The sequence below is a fragment of the Haematobia irritans genome, chromosome 1, assembly GCF_050003625.1.
Source record: "Haematobia irritans isolate KBUSLIRL chromosome 1, ASM5000362v1, whole genome shotgun sequence".
Classification (NCBI taxonomy): Eukaryota; Metazoa; Arthropoda; class Insecta; order Diptera; family Muscidae; genus Haematobia; species Haematobia irritans.
The window spans coordinates 191,699,290-191,725,625 of record NC_134397.1 but is presented as its reverse complement, the minus strand read 5'-3'; the positions used below and the strand labels follow the sequence as shown (position 1 = coordinate 191,725,625).

The 26,336-nt window shown below is 31.6% G+C and overlaps 1 protein-coding gene across 1 annotated transcript in view; it reads right to left on the bottom strand.

Annotated features, from left to right (window-relative positions):
• Gfrl (Glial cell line-derived neurotrophic family receptor-like) overlaps positions 1–26,079 on the bottom strand; it is a 75,594-nt gene extending 49,515 nt beyond the window's left edge. Inside the window, exons 1-6 of the mRNA XM_075305118.1 lie at positions 26,070–26,079; positions 24,960–25,015; positions 24,327–24,558; positions 24,199–24,266; positions 21,399–21,583; positions 20,716–20,874 (exon numbers count right to left, since the gene is read on the bottom strand). Coding sequence (XP_075161233.1) covers positions 20,716–20,874; positions 21,399–21,583; positions 24,199–24,266; positions 24,327–24,558; positions 24,960–25,015; positions 26,070–26,079 — 710 coding nt within the window. The remainder of the gene's footprint in view (positions 1–20,715; positions 20,875–21,398; positions 21,584–24,198; positions 24,267–24,326; positions 24,559–24,959; positions 25,016–26,069) is intronic.
• Positions 26,080–26,336: the final 257 nt, after the last annotated feature.

Below are 26,336 nucleotides of genomic sequence, written 5' to 3'. Positions count from 1 at the left end.
AATTTTTAATTTTTTTTGTTGATTTTTAATGGAAAAAATATATTTATACGAAAATATATGCCGAAAATAAAAAATAAAAACGATGCATGACATAAAATAATAATTTTTTAGAAAAATATTTGATAAAAAAAATTGCCGCTGGTGCGATTTGAACCTGCGTTTCTTATTTTTTCGTTCATACTAATAAAGAACATCTCGAGAAGCAATTAGAATGTTATTCCTTGGTGTCGTATTACGATCAAAGCACAAACATTTGAATTGACCTTTCGACGCTTTATGTTCAGTGGCGTTTGTGGCTGAGTGTGCTAAGGCGTTCTGTTATGGTGCCAAGAAACCCATGTTCAACCCCTGGTCGGAGCAAAAAAGTTTTTCAAATTGTAAAAATTAGATAATAGGAAAATAATTGTGTAATAAAACATATTGATGAAAAAAAGTCAAATTGGTTTAAAATTTTTTTTCGCTTTTTAAATTTCTTCATTCAAATTAACTTTCAGGGCACAACTTCTAAAGCAATGCAAAGGATCCAAAAAGGGAGAACTTCCGTCCTATGACAAGCCCATGTAAAATTCATTGGAGATGATCCAAGTTTGCACTACTTCCGGATCACAGATTGGGGATCCAAACTACTTTTTTGGAAGCTCTCTTTTTGCTGGGATGTAGTGGCTATATACAATTATGAACTGATATGGATCAATTTTTGTATGATTGGGGATCGGTTTATATGTTACTATACACCCATATGGAACAATTTTGACATGGTTATTAGCGCCCATATCCTTGAACAACGTAACAAATTTCGAAGAGGCTCCGGAGGTCAAATCTGGCGATAGTTTTTTATGGGGACTATATATAATTATGAATAGATTTGGCCCGATTTTTGCATGGGTATTAGAGTCCATATATAAACACCACGTACCAAATTTCAGACGGATCGGATGAAATTTGCTTCTCTAAGAGGCTCCGCAAGCCAAATCTGGGGATCGGTTTATATGGGGGCTATATGGAAAAGTGGTCTGATATGGCCCATTTGCAATACCAACCGACCGACATTAATAATAACTACTTTTGCCAAGTTTCAAGTCGATAGATTGTTTCGTTCGCAAGTTAGCGTGATTTCAACAGACGGACGGACGGGCGCACATGCTTAGATCGACTCAGAATTTCACCATGACCCAGAATATATATACTTTATGGGGTCTTTCGATGTGTTACAAACGTAATGACAAATCAAATATACCCCCGATCCTATGGTGGAAGGTATAAAAACGAATAAATTAAAATTTGTTTCCTAAAATCAACTACGCAAAACTAATATTTTAAAGAGAATTGTATCTTAAATGTGTCCTTGCTTCAATAGCCATAGAAGAGGCTCGAAATCAATACCGCAATCCTTAGTGCAAAAACAAAATCTTTGGAAGCGGCAAGCTTTATTCCAACTCCCCTTGTGATCGATCTACATTTTTCCAGATGGTCAATAATCATAATCCCATGTAAATCGGGATAAGAAAAAAAGAATTTATAATGTACCACTGAATGGAAATTGTGGCCAATAAACGACCGAGGGCTTCATACACCATATTACCCAGGTTGAAACGTCTATTATGTCAGCCCACATCTCCCAGATTTGATTTTTGTTATTTTATACTCGGTGGAAGTAGTGACGTAGTACATCAAAATCCTACATGAAGCCATGTTGAAATTCGTTAAAATGAAGAAGGTCAAGATTTTTGAATTCAGAAAAAGCTTTTTTTTAGTGTAATTATCGGACGATTCAATGAATATCTAACTCAAAGGCCCCATTTTAATACGATGAATAAATTACCTTCCCTCAGGTTAAATTCACATTTTGTGAACGTGAGTTAGCTAGTAATCATGTTAGTCTAGGGGTATATGTGTGTGTGTGTGTTAGTACAAAATATTTAAAATACCAATCACGTTTTCATATTCTCTTAATGACCAAAAATGCAATCAAGCAAACCATGAGACTGAAAATTCCAATGCAGTGGACTACCATCAAAATCGAAAAACGACAACAACAATGTTGGCTACAGCATTAGCCAAGGTTGATAGCTGCAATAATATCCAAGTTAAATGCATTCTAGTATGAAAAACCACAAATACTGCAACAGGATCATTGAACCAAATCATCAACAAAAATCCTTCTCTTCCTTTCTTGAAGAATTCTATATTCTAAGGATAATACGATATTGAAAAATACTTCACTAAGTTAATATGTGTGCAAAAGAAAAACCAATCTTCATATAGATGGAAAAAAGTTTCACAAGAAATTATAAAATCGATTTGCATCATATACACAAATCAAAATTTAAGAAAGATTTCTAAATCCCAGCAGTGACGGTGTCAGGAATACAGTACGTACTAGTTTTTTATACAGAGAAAATATCTCTCAACTCAAGAATAGCATTTTTTGGTATGGATGGTTCACATTAAATATTTGTAAAGAAACTTAACCGTTGTCAATTCAATGTTTGGGATATCTCAAACTAAAGCATTTAATGATCGTATCAAACGCGAAGCCCATTTCATTTTAAAGAAGGATACACTGACAACAATATTTTCTGACACCAAAGAATTTATGTTCTTAAAATACAAATGCGAATTATGCTTAGCATACACTGAATACAAAATATTGACCTACTATGAAAGAACCTAAATCTTACGACACGAAATTTACGCAAAAGAAAGGAAAATTTTCTTTAAATTTAGGACACGCATCTGGTAAATTTTTTGGAGGGAAATGTTCATTAAAATAAAAAAACAACATTTTGTATATAAAGAAATCGACTTTGAATTTACTGATTATTGAATCTTTGAAATAACAACATAAATGCTTCAAATATACGCTAAGATTTATTTTCAGAATTTTGTACCTTTGGTTTATTTATTATTTTTTTTTTTTTGGAATTAATTATTTGTTCTAATTTCATTTTTTTTTTGTACGTAAACAGCCTTATTATGTTAAAAAAAATATAAAAATCTTAACAACATTATGAAAAATGAGATCTGTATTAGAAATTTGATTTAAGGCAAGATAGGCCCCTAAAAAATTTCATTATTTTAAACAAACCGCAGTTTTGACTCGGAATCAATACCAAAATTCTTAAAGGTAGATAAAAATCGTTGTTGTTTTATTGTTTTTTTAAGCGAAGAGGACGCATTTCTCTGATATCCAAAGTCGATAATCTTTTTGATTTGATCTTTTTTATCTTATAATTAAAAGATTCTACTAATTTTTGTCAAAAAATATTTGACAAAAATGTGTGCCAAATTTTTATCATGTTTATTTTCGAAATATTAAAATATTTTAATAATGTTTTTGGAATATATCGAAATATACACGGTTGCCACTCCTATAATATCAAAATTTTATTTCTACAGTAAATGTTGACAAAATTGTATTTCTTTAGAAAATTTTGTCAAAATGTTACTTTTACAGAATATTTTGTCAACACTTTATGTCTCCAGAAATTTTTGTCAACAATTTATTTCTATAGAAATTTTATTTCTATAGAAAATTTTGTCAAAATTTTGTTTCAATATAAAATTTTGTCAAAATTTTATTTCTATAGAAAATTTTGTCACAATCTTATTCCTATAGAAAATTTTGTCAAAATTTTATTTCATTAGAAACTTTTGTCAAAATTTAGTTCTTTAGAATATTTTGTAAAAATTGTATTACTATGGAAAATTCAGTCAAAATTTTATTTCTTTAGATCATTTTGTCAAAATTTTATTCCTATAGAAAATTTTGTCAAAAGTGTTTATTCTTATTAAAAATTTCGTCAAAATTTTATTTCTATAGAAAACTTTGTCAAATATTTATTTCTATTAAAATTTTAATTATATAGTAAATTTTGTCAAAATTTTATTTCGTTGGAAAATTTTGTCAAAAATTTTTTTATAGAAAATTTTGTCAACACTCTATTTCTGCAGAAATTTTTGTCAACAATTTATTTCTCTAGAAATTTATGTCAAAAATTTATTTCTATAGAAATTTTTGTCAAAGATTTATTTCTATAGAAAATTTTGTCAAAATGTTATTTCTGTAGAAAACTTTGTCAAATTTTATTTCTATAAAAAATGTTGTCAAAATTTTGTTTCAATATTTCAAAATTTTATTTCTATAAAAAAAAAATTTTCAAAATTTTGTTTCAATAGAATATTTTGTCAAAATTTTATTTCTTAAGAAAATTTTGTCAAAATTGTATTCCTATAGAAAATTTTATTTCTTTAAAAAATTTTGTCAAAATTTTATTTCTTTAGAAAATTTTGTCAAAATTTTATTTTTATAGAAAATTTTGTCAACACATTATTTCTCCAGAAATTTTTGTCAACAATTTATTTCTATAGAAATTTTTGTCAAAAGTTTATTTCTACAGAAAATTTTGTCCACATTTTATTTATATAGAAAATTTTGTCAAAATTTTGTTTCAATATAAAATTTTGTCAAAATTTTATTTCTATAGAAAATTTTGTCACAATTTTATTCCTATAGAAAGTTTTGTCAAAATTTTATTTCTTTAGAAACTTTTCGTCAAAATTTTATTTCTTTAGAAACTTTTGTCAAAATTTAGTTCTTTAGAAAATTTTGTAAAAATGTTATTCCTATAGCAAATTTAGTCAAAATTTTATTTCTTTAGATCATTTTGTCAAAATTTTATTCCTATAGAAAATTTTGTCAAAAGTTTATTCTTATTAAAAATTTCGTCAAAATTTTATTTCTATAGAAAATATTGTCAAATATTTATTTCTATCAAAATTTTAATTATAAAGTAGATTTTGTCAAAATTTTATTTCGTTGGAAAATTTTGTCAATTATTTTTTTTATAGAAAATTTTTTTCAACACTTTATTTCTATAGAAATTTTTGTCAACAATTTATTTCTATAGAAATTTTTGTGAAAAATTTATTTCTATAGAAAATTTTGTCAACACTTTATTTCTATAGAAATTTTTGTGAAAAATTTATTTCTATAGAAAATTTTGTCAAAAATTTATTTCTATAGAAAATTTTGTCAAAATGTTATTTCTGTAGAAAATGTTGTCAAATTTTATTTCTATAAAAAATGTTGCCAAAATTTTGTTTCAATATGTCAAAGTTTTATTTCTATAGGAAATTTTGTCAAAATTTCCATTTTATAGACATTTTTGTCAAAATTTTATTTCTATAGAAAATTTTGTCAACATTTTATTTTTTTAGAAAATTTTTTTCAAAATTTTATTCCTATTGAAATTTTTATTTCTTTAAAAAAATTTGTCAAAATTTTATTTCTTCAAAAAAATTTTTTCAACGTTTTATTCCTACACAAAATTTTGTCAAAATTTTATTCTTATAGAAAATTTTGTCAAAATTTTATTTATATAGTAAGTTTTGTCAAAATTTTATTTCTTTCGAAAATTGTTAATTTTTTTTTCTATACGAAATTTTGTCAACATTTTTTTAGAAAGATTTGTCAAATTTTTATTTCTATAGAAAAAATTGTAAAGTTTTATTTCTATAGAAAAATTTGTCAAATTTTTAATTCTGTAGAAAAATTTGTCAAAATTTTATTTCTATAGAAAATGTCAAAATTTTATTTCTTAGAAAATTTTGCCAACATTTTATTTCTATAGGAAATTTTGTCAAAATTTTATTCATATAAAAAATTTTGTCAACATTTTATTTCTATAGGAAATTTTGTTAAAATTGTTTTTCTATAGGAAATTTTTTATTATAATTTTATTTCTGTAGAAAATTTTGTCAAAATTTTATTTCTATAGAAAATTTTGTCAAAATGTTATCTCTATAGAAAATTTTGTCAAAATGTTATCTCTATGGAAAATTTTGTCAAAATTTTCTATAGAAATTTTGTCAACATTTTATTTTATTTATTTTAAAAGGAACACTTATTTGCAAACGTACAATGAATATGAGTATGTAAAATTATCCGGTTAAAAAGTAGATATTTCAAAATTTTGACAATGCTGAAAATCCGACTTTTTTAAATTTTCAAATTTTTTAAATTCAAAAAGTCAAAATTTTTAAAGTCGTCAATTACAAATTTTGAAAAATGTCGAAAAGTTGATTTTTTTATTACAACCTGAATAACCTCAACTTCATTATAAAAATTCATTTTTGAGTTTTTACAAGTTTCATCCATCAGTAACAGTAAAGAAGAAACGCAAAAGAACTCAAATATTGGAAGTTATTCCAAATCAAAAATCGACTCTTATAAAGCTGAAAATTTCGATTTAGCACATTTTGGCTTATATACTACGACATTATTCTGCACCGGCAATTGCCATCCCTCGCTTATTGAAACGATAAACTTTTACTTTTCATTTCGTATGACAACAAAAGACAAAGCAACAAAATTTTGCCATAGGTGTGCAAAGGACACAAACTAATTTACTTGGCAAATTTTCAGTTTAAAAGTCATGTAAACATTTTATCAACTCTATTAGCATTTAGTCCTTTTATGTTCATGTATAACAATTTCCTAGGAACAAGCCTAAAAACTAGTATGAAACCAAAGTATCTGGATCTTTACGCACACACACACACATCCATACACACATTCAGGGATACAGGATATTATTACAAACTGCAGTATGTATGTCTGGAAGCATTCATTGTCATCATTAAAAAAAGCCTAGTCTGCAGTTTTTGCATTCGATTTGCATGTTATCCATATTGAGTATTAAGTAAAAACGATACCTTACTTATACAAGGATTTTGAAATTGTTATTTGTCTTCATTGTCTATGCGTACAGCTTGGCTTTGGGGTATTTAAAAGATGTTTTTTTAAATTATTTAGCAGAATTAAAAATTTAAAAGATTTTAAATTTGCATGGCATGATATTTATTTTCCAAATAAAACTATGTATTGTTTTGAAGTGTTGTTCACAGAGAAATAATATATTGTATTGTGTCTTAAATTTTGAAATACTATTTTAGTTAAATTGGGTTCAATTATTCCATAGGCGCAATTAGATTGAATATGATGGGAGAAAAGATGGCAAAGTGAAATATAGAGTGGATAATAGTGATACCGTTGTAGAAGCGTGCTGGCTATGACCATTGGTTCCTGAATAATAAAAAAAGGGATATTGATATCTTAGAAGAGAGTTGACTACGACCGTTGGTTCCTGAGTTCAGAAAGACAATCCCGGAGAAGTTTGGCATCCTAGAATAGACTCCAGAGGTTAATAATTGTTATACACATGCGATAATGGTTTAGGAAGAAGATAGATGATCCCAGCCATAGAAGATCAAAACATACACTGAAACAATATATGCAATATTGAATATTAAACTTTGCATACAAAGTGTTTGTCCTTGGCCAAAAGTTGAAAAGTTTTTCAACGAAACCATTTTGTCCTTGGTTGAGGTCAATTCGATGCTAAAATTGGATCAGAAGATCATTCCAAAAAATTGACCGATACATATCAGCACACCTATTTCTATACTTAAAAATACCTCTAGATTTTCAGATTCAAGCAAATTTGATAAAAATTTATCAAATTAAAAAAAAATAAGTATATACGGCCGTAAGTTCGGCCAGGCCGAAGCTTATGTACCCTCCATCATGGATTGCGTAGAAACTTCATCTAAACACTGCCATCCACAATCGAATTACTTAAGTTGCGGTAACGCTTCCCGATGGCAAGGTATCTTAAAACCTCCTAACACCATCTTCTAAATTGTATGTAAGTCCATACGTGGTATATATTAAATCAAAAAAGATCGATCCAATACGTATATAATTCAGTTAGACAAAGTAGATATAAAATTTTGACAAAATTTTCTACAGAAATAAAATTTTAACAAAATTTTCTATAGAAATAAAATTTTGACAAAATTTTCTATAGAAATAAATATTTTGACAAAATTTTCTATAGAAATACCATTTTGACAAAAATTTCTACAGATATAAATTTTTAACAAAATTTTTTATAGAAATAAACTTTTGACAAAATTTCTTATAGAAATAAAATCTTGGTAGATTATTTTTGGCTCAAGTGGCAGCCATGATTATGAACCGAATAAAATTTGAACAAAATTTTCTATAGAAATAAAATTTTGACAAAATTTTCTATAGAAATAAAATTTTGACAATGATGAAAATTTTATTATGAACCGAAAAAAGTTTTAACAAAATTTTCTCTAGAAATAAAATTTTTACAAAATTTTCTATAGAAATACAATTTTGACAAAATTTTCAATAGAAATAAAATTTTGGTAGATTATTTTTGGCTCTAGTGGCAACCATGATTATGAACCGATATGGACCAATTTTTGTGTGATTGGACCAATTTTGGTATGGTTGCTAGCGACCATACACTAACACCACGTGCTTAATTTAAAATGGATCGGATGAATTTTGCTCCTCCAAGAGGCTCCGGAGGTCAAATCTGGAGAATGTTTTATATGGGGGCTATATATAATTATGGACCGATATGGACCAATTCTGGCACGGTTGTTAAAGATCATATACTAACACCATGTTCCAAATTACAACCGGATTGGATGAAATTTGCTTCTCTTGGAGACTTCGCAAGCCAAATCTGGGGATCGGTTTATACTAGAGGTGTGCGCGTGACACGAAATTGTCGTGACTCACGAACATTTTCGTGATTCGTGCGTGAGTCGTGAGTCACGCTCATGACAACAGCGTGAGTGTGCGTGAGCGTGATTAACAAAACAAAATGTCGTGCGTGAGCGTGAGTCACGAAAATAATATCTTCGTGAGTGTGCGTGAGTAACGAATTACACTCACGACAATATTCCTGCTCACCAACATAAAACGCTTAAGAGTTAAATTCAATTACAATTCTAGTGACACCTGAGATGTTAAGAGTTTAATAACACTCTCGATTTTAATAATGCTCATGTTTTCAGACACTTCGGTAAGGTAAATTAATTATAAAATTATTCGTGAGTCACGATATTTTTCGTGATTCACGGTATTTTTCGTGAGTCACGGTATTTTTTGTGAGTCACGACGTTTTCGTGCGTGAATATAAATTTTCTTTTCGTGAGTGTGCGTGAGCGTGAGTCCTACCAAAATATATCGTGCGTGAGTGTGCGTGAGTATGATTTTTCTGTCGTGAGTGTGCGTGAGCGTGAGTAAACTATTACTCACGTGCACACCTCTAGTTTATACGGGGGCTATATATAATTATGAACCGATGTGGACCAATTTTTGCATGGTTGTTCAGGCGTATCGGATGAAATTTGCTTCTCTTTGAGGCTCCGCAACCCAAATCTGGGGATCGGTTTATATGGGCGCCATATATAATTATGGACCGATGTGGACCAATTTTTGCACGGTTGTTAGAGACCATATACAAATACCATGTACCAAATTTCAGCCGGATCGGATGCAATTTGCTCCTCTTTGAGGCTCCGCAAGCCAAATCTGGAGATCGGTTTATGTGGGGTCTATATATAATTACGGACCGATGTGAACCAATTTTTGGATGGGCGTTTGAGGCCATATATTAACACCGCGTACCAAATTTCAACTGAATCAGATGAATTTTGGTCTTCCAAGAGGCTCCGGAGGTCAAATCTGGTGATCGGTTTATATGGGGGCTATATATAATTAAGGACCGATGTGGACCAATTTTTGGATGGTTGTTAGAGACCATATACCAACACCATGTACCAAATTTCAGCCGGATCGGATGAAATTTGCTTCTCTTAGAGGCTCCGTAAGCCAAATCGGGGGATCGGTTTATATGGGGGCTATATATAATTATGGACCGATGTGGACCAATTTTTGCGTGGTTATTAGAGACCATATACCAACACCATATACCAAATTTCAGCCGGATCGGATGAAATATGCTTCTGTTAGAGGCTCCACAAGCCAAATCTGAGGGTCCCTTTATATGGGGGCTATATGTAAAAGTGGACCGATATGGCCCATTTTCAATACCATCCGACCTACATCGATAACAACTACTTGTGCCAAGTTCCAAGTCGATAGCTTGTTTCGTTCGGAAGTTAGCGTGATTTCAACAGACGGACGGACGGACATGCTTAGATCGACTCAGAATTTCATCACAACCCAGAATATATATACTTTATGGGGTCTTAGAGCAATATTTCGATGTGTTACAAACGGAATGACAAAGTTAATATACCCCCATCCTATGATGGAGGGTATAAAAATTTAGAAGGTTTTGGTCGAATGTTTGTGGCTAGTTAAAACATCGAATGAATGAATGATCTCTCCTATTAGTGGCAATTGTTTGGGTTTATAAATATCCCTTGAATTGTAGATGTGGCGAATTTTAAATATTTTAATGATTTTAGCTTGCACCAACAACTGGACTATATCTACAAAAAGGGAGAACTTACTCACAATGAATCGTATTTTTGTTTAAGAAATTGTTTTTTTTTTCAAAATTTTATTTCTGTAGAAAATTTTGTCTAAATTTTATTTCTATAGAAAATTTTGTCAAAATTTTATTTCTATAGAAAATTTTGTCAAAATTTTAGTTCTAAATAGACAATTTTATCAAAATTTTAGTTCTAAATAGACAATTTTATCAAATTGTATTTCTATAGAAATTTTTTTTAAATTAAATTTCTATTAAATTTACGTCAACATTTTATTTCTATAGAAAATTTTGTTAAAATTTTATTTCTATGGAAAATTTTGTCAAAATTTTATTTCTATAGAAAATTTTGTCAAATTTTATTTCTGTAGAAAATTTTGTAAAAATTTTATTTCTATAGAAAATTTTGTCAAAATTTTAGTTCTAGATAAACAATTTTGTCAAAAATGTATTTCTATAGAAAATTTTGTTAAAATATTATTTCTAAAGAAAATTCTGGCAACATTTTATTTCTATAGAAATTTTTGTCAAAATTTTATTTCTATAGAAAATTTTGTACAAATTTTAGTTCTATAGAAAATTTTGTCAAAATTGTAGTTCTACTGAAAATTTTTTCAAAGTTTTATTTCTATAGAAAATTTTGTAAATTTTTTTTTCTGTAGAAAATGTTGTCAAAATTGTATTTCTATTTAAAATCTTATCAAAATTTTTTTATAGAAAATTTTGTCAAAATTTTATTTATATAGAAAATTTTATCAACATTTTTTATAGAAAATTTTGTCAAAATTTTATTTGTGTAGAAATTATTTATTTCTATAAAAAAATGTTGTCAAAATTGTATTTCTATCGAAAATTTTGTCAAAATTGTATTTCTATAATTTTTTTTTTTTCAAAATTGTATTTCTATAAAAGACTGTTTTGAAAATTAAATTTCTATTAAATGTATGTCAAAATTTTATTTCTACAAAAAATTTTGTTAAAATTGTATTTCTATTTCTGATTGATAATCGTTGACCTTTTTATTTTATTTTTAAGCAATACTTATCATAGTTTCGGCTATAGGTCGATTAAAAAACATAGGATTGATGTTTTTATTTAAGTTCTATTTCCAATATTTCGGTTGACTTCGTCAAAACCGTTTTCAAGTTTGTTCGTGATTTTTGTAATTAAATTTGAAAATTTCTGTTTTTTGTTTCACTTCAGCCTTGGAAACGGTTTTGACGAAGTCAACCGAAATATTGGAAATAAAACTTAAACAAAAACATCAATCCTATGTTTTTTAATCGACCTATAGCCGAAACTATGACAAGTATTGCTTAAAAATTTTATTTCTATAGAAAATGTTGTCAAAATTTTATTTCTATAGAAACCTCTTTGTTGAATAGAAATGTTTTGCAAAATTTACCAAAACATCAGGAATTCTATCAAAACTGGCAACCGTGGTACCAAATCGCTTTTTGTGCAAATAATATTGTAACTTATGAATGGATAATGATATAAACATAATTTGTATGAAAGCTGAAGTGTTTTCCTCTAAGTTTGCAAGTTGGTACTGGTAAGTATGGTCCCTTAGATGATCCAGACACTGGTCTATAGGCTTTGAAATCTGGTCACTTCGGCTGTATGTAATTTTGTTCTATCAGCCAAATCGGCAATCATGAACCGATTTCATGATTTGGAATGATGTTTGCTGGATAAAACTTGTAAATCCCTATAGAAAGACCAGGGGCGAATATACAGCTTTCAACGAATTCCATAACAATAGCTCCATTATTCAAAGTTGTAGCATGATTACAGCCAACATACACATTGTTATATCGAAATAGGATTTTTCCTAGATCAAGAATATTTATACTTTATATGGTCGATATTTCCATGTGTTCCAAACAGAATTACAAACTTGGTATAGGGAGCCACCCGCCTTGCACACAAAAAAAGCCAGTTGTAAAACTGATGCTGAAATTAACTTATATTTATTGCAAAAAAATATTTTGTTTTAGTTTATTTTTAAAATTTTGTAACAAATTTTCCCCAGCCCAACGATTTTTTCTTTATTCCAAGTATGTCTCAAACATTTTATGAACTAAATTTTAATGACATACAAATAGGTTCAATTTCAACTACAACATAAGATTTTTTTATGAATCTCAAAATTTGGAATACCACACTGAAAAAAAAGCATGCCAGGTACCAAAGATTTTGTTTACATTAATGATTTTGGTATTCATTCCGAGCCAAAGAAGGGGAGAATTGAAGTAAGCATACTTTTAAAACAGAATTATCTTTTAAATTTATGTTTTGCGTACTTGATTCTAGGCAGCAAATTATAATTTATTCGTTTCTTCTCTTTTTTGCTTCATGTGCAATTAAAATCCTTTAAAAACGTGTTGCCGACAACATAAATTTTCAACTTCAGTTTCGACTTCAAGTAGAAATTTTGTTATCTCTCAAGTAAAAATCGTCTTTAAAATAAAGCGTCTCCTATTTTTAAATACTTTTTTGCTTTGTTATTTAGATACAAAAAGACAACAAATTTAAAGACAATTTATTTAATTTTGAAGAATTTTTCATAATTATTAAAGACAAGTTGACCTAGTCAAACAAAATTTTCTTTAATTTTAAGATACCCATTTTTAATTTGAATCACTTAATTATAAAGAAAAAAACTACTTTATAGAAAAGTTTATCGTCTTTTGGACAAGGAAAAAACTTTATATCAAAGAAATGCGTCTTCTATGTTAAGCAAAAAACGAATTCGTAATTTAAAGTCATGAAATCTTTGACCTCACGACAACGTTCTTTTCAGTGTATATGATAAAGAAAAAATCTACGTGTTTTCATAAAATTTGACGTATAAATAACGAAGGGCCCGATAATATATCGTTCGTAAAATCTACCATACACACAAAAAAATTTCACGAACATTTTTCCAATTAAAATTTTAATTGAGTTTTAAAAAATATTCAATTAAAAATTTAATTGATTCAACAAATTTTTTAATTGAAACAAAAATCAATCACAAAAATAATAGTATCAATTAATTTTTTAATTGGATCAATTAACTTTTTAATTGACCTTCAATTAATTTTTTAATTGATACTATCATTTCTGTGATTGAAGACATTTCAATTAAAAATTAATTGGATCACTTAATTTCGTGATTGAATCAGAAAATTTTTTTTTGTGTGTATGTATATTTATACCCTACACCACTACTGTGGTACAGGGTATAATAAGTTTGTGCATTTGTATGTAACGCCAAGAAATAGTGGTCATAGACCCATCTTTTAGTATACCGATCGGCTTAGAATTGTGAGTCGATTTAGCGGTGTACGTCTGTCTGTCCGTCCGTCTGTCTGTATATGTAACTTTGTACACAAAGTACAGCTCGCAATTTAAGTCCGATCGTCCTCAAATTTTGCATATGGCCGTTTCTTGGGACAGAAACAATCGCTATTGGTTTTGGAAAAAATCGGTTCAGATTTAGATATAGCTGCCATATATATTTATCCCCGATTTTGTCATAGTTAGCGTGTTTCACAACCGATTTTCTTGAAATACCGTACATCCAAATATTTTATGAACCTCGAACATCTTGCAAAATATCAGCCAAATCGGTTCAGATTTAGATATAACTCCCATATATATCTTTCGTCCGATTTAGACTCATATGACCACAGAGGCCAAAGTTTACTACCGATCTTCGTGAAATTTTGCACAGAGGGTAGAATTGACATTCTACCAATGCTTGGTAAATTTGATTGAAATCGGTTCAAATTTAGATATAGCTCCCATATATATCTTTCGTCCGATTTGAACTTATATGTCCACAAAGGCCATGATTTGCTTCAAATTTTGCACAAGGGGTACGTTTAATAGTATCGTTAAGTGTGTAAATCGGTTCAGATTTAGGTATAGCTCACAAATATATATATTTCGTCCGATTTGGACTTATATGGTCTCAAAAGCCAGAGTTTTGCCCTGACTTACTTCAAATATTGCACAAGCTGTACATTTAACGATACTATTGTATGTGCCAAATAGGGTCAAAATCGATTCAGATTTAGATATAGCTCCGATATATATCTTTCGTCCGATTTAAACTTATATGGCCTCAAAATCCGGGGTTTTGCCGTGATTTGCTTCAAATTTCGCACAAGGATCACGTTTAGTAGTATCGGCAATTGTGCCAAATTTGGTTGAAATCGGTTCAGATTTAGATATGGCTCCAATATATATATCTTTCGTCCGATTTGCACTCATATGACCAGGGGGGCCAAAGTTATACTCCCATTTACGTGAAATTTCGCATAGATAGCAGAATTATTATTCTAGCTATACATGTCAAATTTAGTCAAAATCAGTTCAGATTGTATATAGCTCCCATATATACGTACACCAGAGTTGGGGAAATATGGTAGACTGTTACACATTTTAGACCCATTTTCAATGGAAGTTTGCTCCAATTAAGTGGATAGCGTTAGCCGATTTAAATTTTAATTATAGAGATTTTGTAGAAGTAAAAAAATTGTCTCCTTTATATAGCTTCCAGTAAATTTGAAGTAGTTGAGATGGTAACACAAATTTTGGCCTACGTAGGGGTGAAGGGTATAATATAGTCGGCCCCGCCCGACTTTAGACTTTACTTACTTGTTTTAATTTAGTACAATTTCTTGTACCCTCAAAACATATGTCCGGGCCGAATTTCTCTACTTTTTTATTTATTCTATATTGATTTTACAAACCAAAATTGTTCACCTTTTTCATGCTTCGTAATCTCGTAATCAACTTTAAACATTTTCTTTAGCTTAGATTGCTTCTGACATATCTATGATGATGAGACCACAAACCATGCGGTTAACATGCTGCTTTTACATTAAATTAAATTTGATTGACGATAATAATATTTGTAATGCTGTGCATATCTTATAATATAGCCTTACTTTGAGGTATATGTGGTTTGATCAGTATGCCTCCTCCATTGGCCACTTAACCTAAATACAATGGCATGTCATATCGTATACTGTAGACTTAAAATGTTATTATTTGTGAGTTTATTTTAATGAATGTTAAATGTCCTATCAAAATACATTAATATTATAAGCTTAAGGTTGACTAAAGTGATGTCTTATTCTATAATAAAAGAAAATATATGTTATAGTCGGCATAAAAAAAAGTTGTACACCAATCAATTTGAAATAAATTGTGAAACGACATGTAAAATATGAACTAAATATATATGTTTTATACCTTAAATTAAAGCTAAAGATCCGGGCTACAATATAGAAGGAAAATTCAGATTTAATTAATTTAAGGAAAATAAAAAACAAACAAGTATATACGGCCGTAAGTTCGGCCAGGCCGAAGCTTATGTACCCTCCACCATGGATTGCGTAGAAACTTCTACTGAAGCCGATGGCAAGGTATCTTAAAACTTCCTAACAACGTAATATATACCACATAGTCCATACGCCTATAAAATACGTATATAATTAAGTTTAAAGTTTCTATAGAAATAAAATTTTGACAATATTTTCTATAGAAATAACATTTTGCCAATGTTTTCTATAAAAATAAAATTTTGGTAGATTATTTTTGGCTCGAGTGGCAACCATGATTATGAACCGATATGGACCAATTTTTGTGTGATTGGGGATCGGCTATATATAACTATAGACCGATATGGACCAATTTTGACATGGTTATTAGCGGCCTTATACTAACACCACGTTGCAAATTTCAACCGGATCGGATGAATTTTGCTCCTCCAAGAGGCTCCGGAGATCAAATCTGGGGAAGGTTTATATGGGGGCTATATATAATTATGGACCGATATGGACCAATTCTTGCATGGTTGTTAGAGACCATATACTAACAACACGTACCAAATTTCAACCGGATCGGATGAATTTTGCTCCTCTAAGAGGGTCCGGAGGTCAAATCTGGGGATCGGCTTATATGGGGGCTATATATAATTATATGTCGATGTGGACCAATTTTTGCATGGTTGTTAGAGACCATATGATAACACCATGTACCAAATTTCAGCCTGATCGGATGAAATTTGCTTCTTTTAGAGCAATCGGAAGCCAAATTTGGGGGTCCGTTTATATGGGAGATATACGTAAAAGTGGACCGATATGGACCAATTTCTGCATGGTTGTTAGAGATCATATACTAACACCATGTACCAAATTTCAGCCGGATCGGATGAAATTTGCTTGTCTTAGAGCAATCGCAAGCCAAATTTGGGGGTCCGCTTATATGGGGGCTATACGTAAAAGTGGACCGATATGACTCATGTGCAATACCATCCGACCTACATCAATAACAACTACTTGTGCCAAGTTTCATGTCGATAGCTTGATTTCAACAGACGGACGCACATGCTCAGATCGACTCAGAATTTCACCACGACCCAGAATATATATACTTTATGGGGTCTTAGAGCAATATTTCGATGTGTTACAAACGGAATGACAAAGTTAATATACCCCCATCCTATGGTGGAGGGTATAAAAAAAAAACTTGTACACCAAAAATAAATACAAATTATAGGTTTAAACACTAAATATTACAATTTTTTTTTATATTTTGTATGGTAGCCCTTACTGTTTCTACGGTCTGCAGTCTATATGCCATTGAGTGGGTTAAGGTTTTCGTCGACATGCAAATGGCATTGGAAACCTCATATTTCTTGAAGGAAATATACACAAAATAGATTTTGGAGACATTTTCCAAGGTTCTATTAAATCTTAAAGAGTTGCACTAGGTTATAATCACAATAAGCTGAAATTAAATTTAGTTAATGTGTAGAGCTTGTATGTGGGACAAGACATGTAATTGGATTTTTTGTTTTTTCTTAAATAGAGTACAATATACAACAACGCTAATGCACAAACGACACAATCCGCGGCTTGCCAATGCATAAACAATACATGCATATATCCCTTAATGGGATATAAGGAGAACGAAGTAAATACATTACACACACGGAACGATGGAATATGGCGGTGGAGACTACATTTATGCTCTATGTGAGAGCATGAGATACGAAGCGAAAGGGTTCGTACACTTGCACCTTTAGTGTAACATAGTTGTTTACTAGCATCAAATAAGGATGAACGCCTGCTACAAGTGTGATTCACTTAAAAGGCAATTAATTTCACAACCACGTACTTTGTGGTCGTTTAGTTTAGCTTAGTTCACTTAAATACATAATGACATATTAATTTCGTAAACAAGGAGGATAAACATTGAACTACGTGGTTGCTTAACGATCATGCACAGTAGGGTTAAATTAAAGAAGTACACACACTCAAAACAAAAGCATGTCGGGTTCCAAAGATTTTGTCTTTACACTAACGATTTTGGTATTGATACCAAAGAAGCGGAGAATTGAAGTAAGGACACATTTAAGACACAATTCTCTTTTAAATTTAAATTTTTCGTACATAATTCTGGGAAATAAAGTTTAATTTGTAGGTTTTGTTCAGCTTTTTATCAGTCCTTTAAAATCATGTTAACGACAAATTAAATTTCCAAATTCGGATTCGACTACAAATAGAAATTATGCTATGTTTCAAGTCAAAAAGTCTTCAAAACAAGGTCTTGAAAAATCTCCCATTTTTTTTTTGCTATTTGCTTTGTAGTCGAGATGCAAAAAGTCAAAAAAAAAAAAAAACATTAAAGACAATTTCATTGATTTTGAACAATTTTTCAGAATTATTAAAGCCAAGTAGACCTTAGTCAAACAAAATTTTCTTTCATTTTAGAATACGCAATTTTAGGTCGAATCACTAGACTGTAAGAACAAAACGACTTCATTGAAAAGTTTATCGACTTTTGGACCAGGGAAAAACTTTATATCAGAGAAATGCATCTTCTACACTAAGCAAAATTCAAGACAATATATTTTCAGTGTGGGTAAAATGATTAAATGTTGCTAAAATGTACAAAAGATTCGTTCTATTTCTGTTTGCAAGTAGCTCATGTTAGGTTAGGTTAAACTGGTAGGCCGATTTAGTTTCAGACTCACTTAGACTATTCAGTCCATTGTGATACCACATCAACTAAAAGTACGCTCCTCTTTCCATACTAGCAGATCACCGATCTTCCTACTTTAGAAGTCATAGCGCACGCATTTAACCATAGGATTACTGTGATCTGTTGTATACTGTTTTTAGATTAGACTACACCCTCAAAAAAATCGATTCTCTTTATTACTATAGAAAGTTTTGTCAAAATTTCGTTTCTATAGAAAGTTTTGTAAAAAGTTTATTTCTATAGCAATGTTTGTCAACATTTTATTACCATAGAAAATTTTGTCAAAATTTTATTTCTATAGAAAATTTTGTAAAAAATTTATTTCTGTAGAAAATTTTGTCAACATTTTATTTCTATAGACAATTTTGTCAACATTTTATTTCTATAGAACATTTTGTCAACATTTTATTTCTATAGAAAATTTTGTCAACATTTTATTTCTATAGAAAATTTTGACAAAATTTTATTGCTATAGAAAATTTTGTCAACATTTTACTTCCATAGAAAATTTTGTCAACATTTTATTTCTATAGAAAATTTTGTCAAGTTTTTATTTCTATTGAAAATTTTGTCAAAATTTTATTTATATAGAAAATTTTGTCAAACCGAATTATATACGTACTTAATCGGCCTTTTTTTTGTTTAATAAAGGGTGATTTGTTAAGAGCTTGATAACTTTTAAAAAAAAAAAACGCATAAAATTTGCAAAATCTCATCGGTTCTTTATTTGAAACGTTAGATTGGTCCATGACATTTACTTTTTGAAGATAATTTCATTTAAATGTTGACCGCGGCTGCGTCTTAGGTGGTCCATTCGGAAAGTCCAATTTTGGGCAACTTTTTCGAGCATTTCGGCCGGAATAGCCCGAATTTCTTCGGAAATGTTGTCTTCCAAAGCTGGAATAGTTGCTGGCTTATTTCTGTAGACTTTAGACTTGACGTAGCCCCACAAAAAATAGTCTAAAGGCGTCAAATCGCATGATCTTGGTGGCCAACTTACCGGTCCATTTCTTGAGATGAATTGTTCTCCGAAGTTTTCCCTCAAAATGGCCATAGAATCGCGAGCTGTGTGGCATGTAGCGCCATCTTGTTGAAACCACATGTCAACCAAGTTCAGTTCTTCCATTTTTGGCAACAAAAAGTTTGTTAGCATCGAACGATAGCGATCGCCATTCACCGTAACGTTGCGTCCAACAGCATCTTTGAAAAAATACGGTCCAATGATTCCACCAGCGTACAAACCACACCAAACAGTGCATTTTTCGGGATGCATGGGCAGTTCTTGAACGGCTTCTGGTTGCTCTTCACTCCAAATGCGGCAATTTTGCTTATTTACGTAGCCATTCAACCAGAAATGAGCCTCATCGCTGAACAAAATTTGTCGATAAAAAAGCGGATTTTCTGCCAACTTTTCTAGGGCCCATTCACTGAAAATTCGACGTTGTGGCAGATCGTTCGTCTATTCATGATGAAATGTCAAAGCATACTGAGCATCTTTCTCTTTGACACCATGTCTGAAATCCCACGTGATCTGTCAAATACTAATGCATGAAAATCCTAACCTCAAAAGAATCACCCTTTATATACCTCTTATGGACTAACTTACAATTTAGAAGACAGTGTTAAAAAGTTTTACGATTCCTTGCCATCGGCAAGTGTTATCGCAACCCAAGTAATTCGATTGTGGATGACAGCCTTTAGTAGAAGTTCCTACGCAATCCATGGTGGAGGGTACATAAGATTCGGCCTGGCCGAACTTACGGCCGTATATACTTGTTTAATTTAGTTTGACAGCATTCGCTGTGAGTTTCTGCAGAAATTTGTGAAAGTTTTCCCATGGGCAAGCCTATTTTCTTAGGTGGTATCGAAATTGCCGTTGGTGAGTGTGCAAAATACCTTGGGGTTATATTGGACAGGAGACCGAACTTAAAGCTAAGAAAGGACGAGAAAATCCACGGTTACCCTGTACTCGTGCAAAGGCACTTCTTCACACATACCATCGTCTTGGATATCATCGAATTCGCTGCCTAGCTGACGCGACTAAAGTATTTTCAGTTTGCGACTTTTGTCACTTTTTCTACATTTACGACGCGTATGTGACGTTTACAACTTTGCGACAGTCGCAAACCTAAAAAAGTTTGATACAGACCATCTCTGATGGTGGAGCGTATAAAAATTGAATTTAGTGTAGCTTTTTACTATATTTTCTATTTTATTTAAATTTACTAGGAAGAACAAATTTTAGTTTAACCTTCTTCCGTAATAATTTCCAAATTTCACTTTATAATAATTACGGGAAATTTGATGAGATTGTACTTACCGGCACTCACGATCTTCTTTGCAGGCCTCAGCCACAGCATGACATGATGGCGGTGGCGTATAACTTTGTTGATTGCTGTTATCGGGGGGCCTTTGTGCACAAACCGGATGTAGTTTTTCCTGAGCAATCATACAACTGTCATGGCGATTTGATGTTTTCCTACAATAAAAAAACACACACACACACACAAAGACATTAGAACACATGTTGTCATGAAAATCGCATTCTTCCCTCTCAGTCATAGACACGCACTTACACACACACGCAGTCTCTCATTCATTCAATCACAAAGCATCACTGCGAAGAAGCCACAAAAACAATTTTAGGCTGAAAGAGAAGAGCCATTACACACCCATACACATACATCATCAGAGATAAGCAAGAGATTTTCATTTGTACACCTGTCTATGGTGGTTAGCTGGCAAGCTTTGTATTACTGCAGTCAAAGTTAAATCAAATGCACTCATTCGACCTCTTGCCCTCTATCTCTCTTTTTGTATAGAACCACCTCACTCAAGAGGTGGATAAGTGGTGAATATATATAGATCTGAATATGTGTGTGTGTGTATGTTTGTGAATGACATTTCCCTTTCTAGTTTTTTTTTATATCGGAGAAGAAGATAAACCAAAACATACATAGACACATAGAGAGAAAAAATAAACAAACACAAACGTTAACTTACTTGCATAGACAAAAGGCCACATCTAAATTTAAGTCCTCGTGTGGTCCTTTGTAGAATGCCTGCAATGAAGTCATGCATGCATTACGATTACACCGATGCATCTCACAATGCTGCAGCATTGGTTGCAGGGATGAAGAGCAGGACGGATCTTCACGGCATGTATCCAATGCTGTATGACAGGTACTCTAATGAGACCCAATCACAATGACAGGACACAAGGCAAAACAGCAATACGGTAATCCAAAGGAAAGCATAGTAGATTGAAGGCAAAACCGTTGGCGACATGAAAGCAACTCGTCGTTGCAGCAAAGAGGGTTTGGTTTTTTTTTTTTGAGTATATAAAGTTTTTTTGCGGCATTTAGCAAAAGAACATCACCACAAAGAACCGAGAAAGAGGAAGGAAAAAAAATAAACAATACAAAAGAGTTTATAAATGAATGAGCTCAATCAGTTTAGATAAGACATATACGCTCATAGGAAGATTGCATTCCCAACCATGTAGCCCTGACATCATATAGTGTGGTCTTTGTGCAATAAAAATATATTCAAGAACTCTTTAGCTATATGATGTCCTAATGAAAGCCAAAAATAAAATAAAATTTTCTAATATTAGAGTGACATAGAAAAAAACTCAAATTTTTGAAATTCTGATTACTCGTATCTGTTTTCATAGAAATTGGGTGAATCCTCTCAAAATTGGACATTTGTCTTTTGATATATTTTCACATTAAATTTGACATCTCATACGTGGACACCTCCAATTTTGTAAATGTAAAAAATTCCATATAGTTTACACCAAAATAAAAAATAATACATATATGTAATTTTAAAAATATTTTACACGTCTTGAGTTCAGGGAGCTTCCATGCAAATTTGATGTAACCATTATTTTATTTACAACAAGTAAGGAAACTCTAAAGTCGGGCGGGGCCGACTATATTATACCCTGCACCACTTTGTAGATATCACATCCATCAAATGTGTTGGGGGCTATATATAAAGGTTTGTCCCAAATACATACACTTAAATACCACTCGATCTGGACAGGATTTGATAGACTTCTACAAAATATATAGACTCAAAATTTAAGTCGGCTAATGCACTAGGGTGGAACACAATGTTAGTAAAAAAATAATATGGGAAACATTTAAATTTGAAGCAATTTTAAGGAAACTTCGCAAAAGTTTATTTATGATTTATCGCTAGATATATATGTATTAGAAGTTTAGGAAAATTAGAGTCATTTTTACAAGTTTTCGACTAAGCAGTGGCGATTTTACAAGGAAAATGTTGGTATTTTGACCATTTTTGTCGAAATCAGAAAATCATATATATAGGAGCTAAATCTAAATCTGAACCGATTTCAACAAAATTTGGCACGCATAGCTACAATGCTAATTATACTCCCTGTGCAAAATTTCAACTAAATCGGATCAAAAAATTGGCCTCTGTGGTCATATGAGTGTAAATCGGGCGAAAGCTATATATGGGAGCTATATCTAAATCTGAACCAATTTCAACCAAATTTGGCACACATAGCTACAATGCTAATGCTAAAACAGGGAGGAGCTCTGTGCAAAATTTCAATTAAATCGGAGTAAAAGATTGGCCACTGTAGTCATATGAGTGTAAATCGGGCGAACGATATATATGGGAGCTATATCTAAATCTGAACCGATTTCAATAAAATTTGGCACACTTGACTACATTACAAATTGTACTCCTAGTGCAAAATTTCAACCAAATTGGGGTAAAACTCTGGCTTCTGGGACCGTTTTAGTCCATATCGGGCGAAAGATATATATGGGAGCTATATCTAAATCTGAACCGATTTCAATAAAATTTGGCACACTTGACTATAGAACTAATTGTTCTTTTTCTGCAAAATTTTAAACAAACTAGGGTAAAACTCTGGCTTCTGGGGCCTTATAAGTCCATATCGGGCGAAATATATCTAAATCTGAACCGATTTCTTCCAAAATCAATAGGGTTCTATTCTGAGCCAAAACACATACTTGTGGCAAATTTGAAGTCGATTGGACTAAAACTGCTACCTGGACTTTGATTACAAAACGGACAGACGGACATGGCTATATCGACTCAGGAGCCCACCCTGAGCATTTTTGCCAAAGACACCATGTGTCTATCTCGTCTCCTTCTGGGTGTTGCAAACATATGCACTAACTTATAATACCCTGTTCCACAGTGTGGCGCAAGGTATAAAAAAACAACTCCAAAATCTTAACATATGAGTTTTGATAGTAATTTCACTTTATAGTAGAGGGTAGAGGTGTGCACGTGAGTAATAGTTTACTCACGCTCACGCACACTCACGACTGAAAAATCATACTCACGCACACTCACGCACGATATGTTTTTGTAGGACTCACGCTCACGCACACTCACGCACGAAAACGTCCTGACTCACGAAAAATACCGTGACTCACGAAAAATATCGTGACTCACGAATAATTTTATGATTAATTTACCTTACCGAAGTGTCTGAAAAGATGAGCATTATTAAAATCGAGAGTGTTTTATGTTGGTGAGCAGGAATATTTTCGTGAGTGTAATTCGCTACTCACGCACACTCACAAAGATATTATTTTCGTGACTCACGCTCACGCACGACATTTTGGTTTGGTAATCACGCTCACGCACACTCAAGCTGTTGTCATGAGCGTGACTCACGCACGAATCACGAAAATGTCGTGTCTCACGAAAACTCACGCTGTTGTCATGAGCGTGACTCACGCACGAATCACGAAAATTTTCGTAAGTCACGTCATTTTCGTGTCACGTGCACACATCTACTAGAGGGCACTTGTCCTTGAGCTTGTTTTACACTTTCCCGAGGTTTGAGACTTTCTAACCGTGGTTTGAGACTTTCTTACTACAACATTTTATAAGTTTTGAGAGTAATTTCACTTTTTGGTAGGGGGCACTTTTCCTTGAGTTTGTTTTCCACTTTCCAGAGGTTTGAGATTTTCTTACTCCAAAATTTTATGAGTTTTGAGAGTAATTTCACTTTATAGTAGGGCGCACTTGTCCTTGAGTTTGTTCTCCACTTTCCCGAGGTTTGAGACTTTCTTACATATATAAATCCACAGTGGGGTAACATGAACTCAATCAGATAAGGGTGACATAGATAGAGGACTTTCTGCCAATGTTTATGGAGATTCTAGAAGAGTTTCTTCTACTAAAAGGTTATACATATTCACATGGACTTTTAAATCAAAAAAGTGAAATTGGCCCCAACTTTAGTCTTGGAGGTTAATTTTCATGCCTTAGATATATGAAGCATCGCCCTCTTTTATTTGGGCTTTAAAGCTCATTTTGAAGGACTCACTTTTATATCGCTCTTTATAGAATACTGCATCCTAAGATAGAGGGCATACTAATTAAAAACTTTTATATGAAATTAAAACAAATTACGTACATAGCATGTACTACATACCCATCACCCTCCTCCCTGCAATACTTCAACCTATGATGCAATTTAATTTTTCTCATGACATTTTGCTGCAATTTTTATTCAATGGCAAAATGATTTAGTCTTACCTGAAAGTGTTGCTTGATTATTTCCGTTGAGAGGTCCACTTCAACATCCTGACCACCTGTATTGAGCAAATCGAGTCCGAGCACACATAAACACCGGGAGGTTGGGTAAATGGCCAAACCATAAAAACATCAGTCATGGCATTATGGTGAACAGAGAACAAACAAAAAAAAATATCCAGCATAGGCAACAACATCATTCAAGTCAAGAGTGGGATATTTTTTTTTTTGTTTTTTGTCGACGAAGTGACAATCCATGTCAGTAGACCACCAATAAGAGAGTCGTAGTCGTCATCATCATCAGAAGCAACAGCAAGATGAATATTATCACGTCATGAACACAAGCCATGCAATGAGTTCAGTCAGGTTTGGTTGAGGGTTGAGTTGTAATTACGTACATTAGCAAGGCATTGCATTTTTTGGTGACAATGGGTCCACATCATTGTCGGATGGCAAAGATTCAGGTTTGAAGTATTTAGAGGTAGTCATGATAGTAGGTTCCCCAAGTTGTTACCGAGTGAATAGCATAATAAAACGTGTCCAAGTGCAGAGGTTTTGTAGTTCAGGATTTCCAACAACAAGGGTTCGTTAAACATGTTCCATTGTCATATTTGTATGGGACCAGAGCGGTGATGATGATTTCAGAAGAAAAATGAAAATGGTAACCATAGTTTTTTTTTGCAGTTTAACAAAGGCGATGCAGGTAATAATGATGTTGTTGAAGCATTTTCAGATTTCATGGCAAAAAGTTGTACACGATGACAAACACCCACAAAGTAAAAAAAGAGCAATATAAAAATAAAGAAAATAGAAGGAAAAATATGAAAAGAGAAGATATTTATTAATTAATTTCATTATAGGTACTATATTGCGTAAATGTTTGAAAATGTTGAAATATTTTACCATTAAATAAAAAAAAGTAAGTATAAAATATGAATCCTGGGGTGGAAATATTCGCTGTGTTGTACCAACAAGGTAATTGATTATTGATTTTATTTCACGTATAACTTAAAATATTGCAATTTCTAAATGCCTGCAGATTCTCTACCCAATAAAGAGAACAGATGTTGTATGAAGTAACATTGGAATTCTCAATACACTGAAAACATTTACCTGGATACATTAATTAATATTTTGTATAAATGAATTTGACAACCGAAGCGGTCTTTTGGCTTTTAAAATATTTTTTTAATAATATACATTGATTGTAGGCTTGTCATAAATTCTAGATAAATCATTTCTTAAAAGGAATTTAAAATAAAAGGATGCTTTTATTTTGCAGCAAATTTTATTCAATGATTCAAAATCTTAAAAAATTTTTTTTTAATCCTTAGATTATAAATTTAATTTTATGTCTTTAAATACCACTTCTTTAGACCA